Genomic DNA, 10,140 nt, shown 5'->3' on the forward strand with positions numbered 1-10,140 from the left:
GACGGACATTTTGAAATAGTATCATTACGACACATCGATACAGACATAATCGATAAGATCACATATAGCAACTAAATCCGCACTGGTGCGAATTCTATTGTGTAAATGAACGAGTCAATAACGTTACTTTGTGCACGGTTTTGCCAGTTGCTTTGGATTTATGAAAAAAACTTCCCTTACCCTTGTAGCGAATATGCAGTGTGAAATATTATGACTTGACGCAAAACAGAAAGACAGTCGAAAGGGGAGAGACAAAAGCACTCTAAGCAATGACGTCACGAACTTCATCTGAGCACGGTGGTATTCAGTTGACAAGGTAACTGACTTTTAAACAGCATCTAATTTAGGTTCGAATCCAGCTAGCCTATCGTCTAGAAGTCTGTATTAACATCTTGAGACAAGATAGTTTACCTCAATTGTCTCTCCTGACCAAGATGCAAACATGAGTATGCCTGAGTATCAATCATGACAAGAATGTCTTAAAATAAAAAATGCTGGCATGAGGGTGCTTATATTCGTTGTTTAGGAAGACCATACCAATTATCATGATTATTATGATCTCATTCTCCAAGTGTCATGGGCTCGGCACACCAAGCACGGTAAGGGCAGTGGTCCGGTTATTTTGCTATGGTGCGCCAAAATGAACCATGTCTGGTTCTGTTTAAAAAAAAAATCAATAAGTCGGTACAAAATCACCCCAAATCTTATTCTCATGTCAAAATCAAGTGCAATAAAGCAATTGAAGATTTATCTTGTAACAAAATTATTAGCGGGGAAGTGATACTGTAATAGAACCAGACATGGCTCCGTTTGGCGCACCACAACAAAAAACCTTGACTGTTGCCGTTACCGTGCTCGGTGTCCCGATGCCTTTATCATCATCATCATCATGATAAAACCGTCTTTGTCTTCGCGGAGCTGATGGGCAAACAAGGCAGCCAACGCCTCAGACGACTGTTCCAAGACCACTTCCAGATTCCACGGCCTTGGATGCCTTTCCCTTCTGGTATCTTTTGAGAGACACGAGAGCTACCGTTAAAAGAACCGTGACTGCACACATCCCGCCAACGATGCGGAAGACAACGTCAAGGGAGCCTGTGACGTCATAAAGCTTCCCTGTAAGATGGCGGAGATCAGGGGAGGCGGTTTGAAAGTTCGACTTTAAGTTTTCAGAACATCAAATTACTATATTGATTATACACTAATTCAAAAAAAAAAAAACAGATTTACACACAGCTTAGATAAAAATTATCGCTGCAATGAAGCGCCATTTTTACATCCCGTTGTTTCTCTCTTCGTTATATTGGCAACGTGGGTGCACATGAAATTACGCATTGTATAACGACGAACAGGCACACTGCACATAATTATACATTCAGTCATTATTTATTAAGTTTCCACACAAATTGCGTGAGTGACCTACACCTAGAAATCACTGAATACTACTTTTTTTTTTTTTTTTGGGGGGGGGGGGGGGCAATTCAACGTTTACAGACTGAGCCTATTTCGTGATACATTCTGGAGTACGACATATTCAAATTGGAAAATAAAAAAGAAAGTGCGGGGGAACCGACAGAAAGATAGATGCTTGTGGGGGTAAGTCCCCATTACAGAAGTCGCACACACTCATTCACACACACACTGAACACATGCAAGTACACCTGCACGAACATGTGTACACACACACACACACACACACACACAACGCACACAACAAAGACAAATAAAAGAGAAAGCACCAACAAAATCGTCATACGGACAACATTAAGTAGAAAATAATGTGGGTGCCTGCAGCTGGGAGAGGGAAGAAAGTATCAATAAAAAGAAGTTGGGAGATAAGACTATGAGGTCGTGTTCAACAACATCACGCGTGCATATATTACATAATCTTATACACATGCCATCTACTTACCTGTAACATATCCGGACACCACGACCCCGATTCCGGTTATGAAGAGTTTTGTGGAGAGCATTCCGGTGAAGTTTGCCTCCGAGACGTACGTCACAAGGACGGCGTAGGACGCAGCAAAGCCGGCGAATATACCGCCACCGGCAAAGAACGAACATGCGAGCAGATAGGCGAAGCTGGTGTGGGTGGGATATAGGCACATTGCTGCTGCAAGTGATATCATGTTAATGATAAATAGGGCCGCTCCCCAACGTTGCCTGTAGTGCAATATGACGGTGATAAGTCCTTGGAAGATGAACCCTCCAATGGACCCAACAAGAGGTAGGTATGCTGCCTCCGGTTCCTCATAGCCCTTCGACATTCCGAATGATACAATGAAGAGGGTCCAACTCACCATGGCAACTTGCAGAATGACCTTACACGGCATGAAAAGAACAGTGAAGGCCCACTCCTGCACTAGCGCTCTTACGCCCAACTCTACCCACACAAAATGCCACCACCTCCCCCACATGGACAACGGAGGTTCAGTTTCACTGTTTCCAGGGGGATCAGAATCGGGAGGCGTCGGATGTTCTAAGGAACTCAGTTCCATCACATTGTCACTATCCTTGGACGGTAGACATGGTTCTTGTTCCTCTGTACTGCATTTTTGTGTGTCGCCTATAAAAGGCACCGGACAAGTTGCTTCTACAAAGTCAGATGGGGGTCGTAGTGTCATAGCTATAGGTACACAATTCAGAAACACGCCTCCGATACAAAGTAGGGCGCCCTCAAGTCCATACGACTCCAGCAAGGAAGAGGTGAGAACAGGGAATGCTATGCCTCCAACGAGGCATCCCATAAGGCACATAGAGTTTGCGTAGCCAAATCTTTCTCCATAATACTGGTGTAAGACGACATGTGAGATCTGGTTGATGGGAGAACTGAGAAACCCTGTGGGTGATATAAAACACATATCATTCTTTATGATTTATACTATTTTCACGAAATATAACTACAATTTTATTAAATAATCAGCAAATGTTTATTACACACGCACACACACACATACACACACACACACACACACAAGAATAAAACTAAGATGTTGGTTCCATTCGTTGCTTTTCAAAAATACGTGAACAGCAACATCACGCACAGTGTAGACATCAAAACAATCCATGTAACTGAGGAAATAATTTAACTCACATTTCGAAGCTGTAAAACAGACGAGAAAGAGACGTTGTTATCATGGAGTAGCATAGCTCCATGCTGTGACATTTCATTTAGTCGCTATAGCCATCGGCTGCTAACATCAAAGAACATAGCATCTTTTTACTGAATGTTTGATAAACTGAAAGTTCATTGAGTTGTTTTAAAGGTTGGAGTCCCCATAGTTTTCTGATCACGATGATGAAGTGGCAAATTATCTTACCTGTGAGGAACATTGCAACACCAAACCATAGCGGCGAGCTTAAAAACCCTGACACCATGATCGCAACAGACGCACCCACGCTTCCCACAATGCACAGGGTTCTGGGGGGAATCTTCCGACTTACGACGCTTGAAAGCGGACCTGGAAATTCAATGGTAAATAGAAATTTGAAATACCCGTAATTGCACTCAATTTGTCAGTTGATAATCTTATGCCATTCCTAAGCTTGGGCAGGTCCCGTCATACAATTAACAACAACAACAACAACAACAACAACAACAACAACAACAACAGTACAACAACAACAGCAACAAAATCCACCAACATATATAAGGTTGCCAAACAGCAATGCTTTGTCTTTATTCATGCCAACCATTCTGTATGAAAAGTGATATGTAACGCATGTGATTAAAATAATTAGAGATGCAACAACAATTTTGAAATTGTACAAGAAATAACCATACTGTTTAATGCCATATCATTTTGTATCTTATAATATTTAATGAAATTGCTGAAAACTGATGTAATTGGAAAGCAATGTCATACAGAGAATGAATCAAATCAAGGTTCTTTGATTGAACTCGGTATAGTTACGATCGACATGCATACGATGGATACCCTATTTCTACATAATTTATGATAGCGACCATGAGAGGGACAAACTATAGTGCTCAAGAGAACAGAGATGGTATACAGGGCAGATGGTGCTCTGCATGATCCACATTATTTGGGCAATTCCATAATTAGGAGGACATGATATCACTAAAAGGCATTATACTCTTCATTTTGATCTTTGAGTTAGGTATCACCTAATGCCGTGGATGTTCAGAAATCAGTACAATTCATTTTTCATTTTCGTTTATTTTTCCGAGATCTCAAACCATCATTAAAATGTACATGCGGGACTGGAAATAATAAAATTCATTTTGATGAAATGACAGCGGGTTCCATTAATATTTTTTCCTACACAAATTTCGCTAAAGAGAAAAAGACAAGTACATTTCCACATTCCATATGCATATTCCATACGTCACGTGATATCTAACTGATCATAAAGGGGCGAAATGACCATGCAGTGGAGTTACTCTGGATAAACTGTAACCTTACTAACCATAACGTGGCTAACCGGGCTTTTGGGGTCTAGCTGAAAAAATATGGGTCGAACTGCTAATATAAAAATATTTGCTGAAATTCTTGGGTAATTCCATGAAAAAGTCACTTTTCCTAAAAATCATAAATTTATCTGAAATAATTTGAAAAATATATGAGCTACAGGGACAAATGCAAATGCTAGAACTTGTTAAGTTGTTTTCATTTCAGTGGTCTTTTGATAAAATCGTAGTACATTTTGGCATTCTTTTCTTCAAAAAACCCATTTCGGGGCAATATTTTTTATTTTTTATTTTTTTTGTAAAAACACACAATATTTGATTCTCATTATTCTATATTCATCAACACTTCAGAATTTATTTCAAAGTAGTTTAGGGTTATGAATGGACAAAAAACAAGGAAAAGTAGAAATTACGCGGTGCGTAATATATGTCCCCGCCGGAAGTAGCATTTTGTAACAAAATGTACAATACAGGTCAAAAAATCAAGGTCAAAGGTCAAAGAAGTCAAAGGTCAAAATTCTGTGTAGAAGTGTTGAAGCCCTCACCTAGTGCCATCACATAAAGCAAACGGAATCGAAATCGGGTTAGAAATGGCGAAGGAGTAGCATTTTGTAGCAAAATGTACAATACAGGTCAAAAAATCAAGGTCAAAGGTCAAAGAAGTCAAAGGTCAAAATTCTGTGTAGAGGTGTTGAAGCCCTCACCTAGTGCCATCACATAAAGCAAACGGAATCGAAATCGGGTTAGAAATGGCGAAGGAGTAGCATTTTGTAGCAAAATGTACAATATAGGTCAAAAAATCAAGGTCAAAGGTCAAAGAAGTCAAAGGTCAAAATTCTGTGTAGAAGTTTTGAAGCCCTCACCTAGTGCCATCACATAAAGCAAACGGAATCGAAATCGGGTTAGAAATGGCGAAGGAGTAGCATTTTGTAGCCAAATGTACAATACAGGTCAAAAATCAAGGTCAAAGGTCAAAGAAGTCAAAGGTCAAAATCTCTGTAGAAGTTTTGAAGCCCTCACCTAGTGCCATCACATAAAGCAAACGGAATCGAAATCGGGTTAGGAATGGCGAAGGAGTAGCATTTTGTAGCAAAATGTACAATATAGGTCAAAGGTCAAGGTCAAAGGTCACGACTGAAATTCTGTGTAGAAATTTCAAAACTCCCATGTAGTGCTATCATATAAAGCAAACAGAATCAAAATTGGCTCATAAATGACAGAGAAGTAGCAAATTGAAGATTTTGATCACACACGGACGCACACACGGACACACGGACGGACGGACGGACGGACGGACACACGGACACACACACGTACGGAGCCCGTTTCATAGTCCCCTGCTCGAACTCGTTCGGCGGGGACAAAAAAAAAACACACACACACACAAACCCAGTAATATTAGTATTGTCTTAGATAACAACTATGTTGAGGTATGAATATCAGGACTTTAAAAAGTGGACATACTTGTAATGTTCGTAACGCGAAAAGTGTAATGTCAGTAACGCTACATTAATTTTGTGAACCTGTAGAATACACTGAATCTGTTTTACACAATTATTAATCTACAATTAAACAGGACCTGTGCACTAATTTCAGAAGAAAATTTCTTTTACTTAATGCTCCAATTCATAAATTTGTCAGCATATCCAGATGGAGGTAAATAATTGTGTCCAAAAATGTTATGTCCGTAACGGCAAGCATTTTGTGTAATATCTATATGATTTATAGCAACTAATCAAAACTCGGACTGTTAACACTTCAGGATGATCGGGTTGGAATAAACCATGAATGGATTCACAATGATCATGCTGAGTTGCTTACTAAATGAGCCCACAAAGTCACAAAAAAATTATCTGAATGTAATGTCCGTAACGCTGGAATTGCTCATTTGTCATAATGCTATTGTTGATATAAATGTGACATTTTGTTTGAAGTATCTTACGTTGGGAAAACTTTTTGTCTGAAAACATTTTTTTTTTCTCATGTCCTTTTGAAATTACCACGAAACTCTAATATTTGTTTAATTGTATTCATCTTTGTATCATAAACCGGTAGGAAGAGTGAACATGTTGCAATAGGATTATTATTTGAAATGAATAGATGATGATTTAGTAATAAACACAAATATGAAAATTTGCTTAAATGTAACGTTACTGTAACCGTGGAATTACCCATCTGACCTGAGATTCATTCATTTATATTATGTCAAGAATCGCCAGAGATCCAACTTTCAACCTATATACGGTCTTCACATTACTTTAAAATGTTTTCACGACAAAAATCCTAGGAATAACGACGAAGATCTGGCAAGATGATATCAGAAGCCTCCCACGTCCCCCCCCCCCCAAAAAAAAAAGAGAGAAATGAATTGATATAATAATGATGCCTCAAAGCGTGTACAAATGAAGATGATAAAAAGTGCACTGAAGAACACTAGTATACATAATTTTCAGAGTCAAACTCTAAGTGTGTTTTATTTTTTGTGAAGAAAATAAACTGGATGAAATAAAAAAAAATATTGCTGAAAGAGGATAATGAATAGTCTGCACGATGATAACAGATGTTCTACAGGTAAATGACAAATCTAGTCTTGGGCCATATACATTATGTCATTGATGAACAGTCAAAACAGGAACACATGCGGGATTACATTTCGTGAGAAATTTTTGAGGCGTATAGAAAGAAAGCATGTAATTACAAAATGGAACACCATGAAGAGTTCTATTTCCTGATATGAAATATCATAATGGTGACAGAAAATAAATATTATTGAGTACATACAGACACTTAAAGAAGACCATATTTTGGCGTGAATTAATGTACTCACAGGCTAGGAAAAATACTGTCAGCTCCATTGCCAACATGAATCCGATAGTACCATAATCTGTGTCGAGTTTCTGGACCAGGGGAGGAACCAAGACTCCAAAGGCCTTCAGCAGGCCCTGGGTGAGGCAATCCAGGCAAAACTTTGCCCCCATCACGACATACTTCCATTTGTCTTGCGACTCTTTCACTTCAACGCCCATGGTGTGCAAATGCAAAGTTTCTTCTTAGGAAAAAACAATGGGCACAGCATTTATCTAGAGTGACAGAGAAAACAGCAAACTTTGGTTGGAATTACAGTGTACTTATCAAAAACTTTTAATCGATGTTACAAAGAAACAGAAAAAAAAAACATGTCGAATTCACACTACATCTTTATGTATTGTGGTTTCTTTCTTGAAAAGTACTGTTGATCACACCACGTTAAACTTGGTGTTTAACCAATCACAAGGAGTCAGGTGGCAGAGGTCGAACCTAAAAAAGTTACAGAATGTCGAGTTTCACTTGTGTTTTTTTTCCTTCATTAGAGCTTAAAAATACCGCGGCTTTACTGTATACCTCTGGGGCGATTTGTATGAGACCACCTCCATTCTGCTTTTTATCACCAGCCATCTATTAATGTCAACTTGAAAATGCTTTGGAACTAAACTTTAATATGAGGGCCTTTTGTGATCATGTTCAACTGTGTCGAATCCTGAAAATCCAGTCATAATCAGAATATAGGTGGGTCCCATTGTCTGCATGCACTAATCATATTTTTAAACCATCACTTTCGTTTGTTTTGCACATGAAAATACGAAATTACATGTATATAATATATATATATATATATATATATATATATATATATATATATACATATATCATATTCATATAGTATATCCCAACAAAAAATACAATCAAATTTTTGCATTAATAACACCCAGTATGATTAAACCGTCTAAATGCTTTATTAGCGTCTTAAAATATAACATCTTAGCTCTATTTTGCAGAAAACTCCATTCAATTTGGTTAAGCGGTCACCGAAAAATGAGGATTGTTGTAAAGCATGTCATGAGTCTGATTCTTCCAAGTTTAGCACTTGAATGCTCTTGGAACTGCAGATTAATGTGTAAACACAGAACTTGGAGGGAAGAGATTGCTGACATGCTCTACAAAACTCCTCATTTCTCTTTGACTAGTGAAGCAAATTGAGTGGGGTTTTCTGTAAGATGAGGACAATAAGTTATAGTTTTATAACCCGAAATTGTGTTTGGATTATTATTCACTATTTTTAAAGTTATCATAGCGGAAGGTACCGTTGTATTATTTTTTTTTTTTGGGGGGGGGGGGACATTACGGTTATATGTTGTGACTGAGGTAGATATTAAAAGTATCATTCCACCGATATGATTTGCCAAATAACTGACACGTTTCTTCGAATCATATAAGACTTGTTTTTATTTATTCTGTCATTCATGCTGTTATTATGAAAGCAAAGCAGATTCAAGACGCCCCTCGTTATTGTACTTTGAAAAAATTATTCTGGATGCACAATGAACATTAGTTCAGAAATCGAATTGACGTTTAAGTACTTGATATTCAACATTCATGTGCCTATCCAAACACACCAGACCTATATGCAAAGTAAAGCCAGCTGCTTTGATTCACCGCGACTGTAAATCATTGTTTGCACTGCCTGGATTTATAATGATAACGCTAAAAGTGTGTATACTTGGCTCCGAATTTAATTATATGGCTATATCAAAGTGCACTATGAACATTTCAGAAATCGAATTGACGTTTAAGTATACTTGATATACAACATTCATGTGCCTATCCAAACACAACCAGACCTATATGTAAATTAAAGTCAGCTGCTTTGATTCACCGCGCCTGTAAATCATTGTTTACACTGCCTTTATTTATCGTGATAAAGCTGGAAGTATGTATAAAGTCTATAAGGCAATTTAAAGGTTGACTCCGAATTTAATTATATGGCTAAGATATATCGAAGTGGAACGACAATGGAGAGTTATATTTACATGTTTTTGTCTTTTTTTTCCAGGGAGCAAAGTAATAAGGGGCTGGGTAGGGGAAGGGGAATGAGGTATACTTTTAACAAGTCATCATAACATGGCGTAATAACGTATACATTTTGTGAGTGTTTCTGAAATATTCTGCATACACACTTTTACATGACGCATTCCTGATTTAGATAGGATTTTTTATTAATCTGACTACGAACTGCCTAAAGGGGTCTCGGTCAATGTACCCCCTGGGCAATTACCCCGGGCCGGACCCTTTCCCTGACCTTAACCCTAATCCTAATCCTGAACCTAACCCTGAACCTAACCCTAACCCTAACCCAAACTCTAACCCCAAACCTAACCCTATAACCCTAATAAGTAACCAGTATTTAGCCGGGGTAATTGCCCTCGGAGGATAATTGTCCTGATACGGCCTATTATACAGACAAAATCAAAGAGCTATGTGTACAACTATACATTACAAGGGAATCCCTCATAGGATTTTTCTTTATACGAAAAGGTCAGGTTGTCGGAGTGTTATTCTTCTCAAGCGTGAGGTTTTAGGAGATCAGAGTGAGATCATAATAGTGGACATCAAATTCGTAATTTTCGAACCCAAAACGTGATAATTAGCAGCCCTCAAACATTTTTGTTTGTAACATACTTTTTTTTCTTGCTCTCTCTCTCTCTCTCTCTTGCTCTCAATTCAGCAGAAAACGCAGTGTTGTTCAGTCTGAAATTTGGTTTTGGTATAACATATATTCACCTAGGGAGAACCGAATTAGGTCTGTGGCCCGTAATATCATTCTCCGTTTTAAAAGATCGTGTGATTGACTGTCGTATATAAACAGGAGCATAATTTATCTAGGTTAT

At 38.2% G+C, this 10,140-nt stretch overlaps 1 protein-coding gene across 1 annotated transcript; it reads right to left on the reverse strand.

The window, feature by feature from the left end:
• Positions 1-462: 462 nt before the first annotated feature.
• Positions 463-7,493, reverse strand: LOC139737254 (monocarboxylate transporter 3-like). The gene is made up of 4 exons (XM_071647930.1): positions 7,263-7,493; positions 3,324-3,464; positions 1,913-2,842; positions 463-1,116 (listed from the first exon to the last, which is right to left on the reverse strand). The coding sequence occupies exons 1-4, from the start codon at positions 7,459-7,461 to the stop codon at positions 947-949; spliced, it is 1,440 nt and encodes a 479-aa protein (XP_071504031.1). The 5' UTR covers positions 7,462-7,493; the 3' UTR covers positions 463-946.
• Positions 7,494-10,140: the final 2,647 nt, after the last annotated feature.

Source organism: Diadema antillarum, unplaced genomic scaffold (genome assembly GCF_040938485.1).
Source record: "Diadema antillarum isolate AM-2024a unplaced genomic scaffold, OU_Dant_1.0 seq00000687_RagTag, whole genome shotgun sequence".
Taxonomy (NCBI): domain Eukaryota; kingdom Metazoa; phylum Echinodermata; class Echinoidea; order Diadematoida; family Diadematidae; genus Diadema; species Diadema antillarum.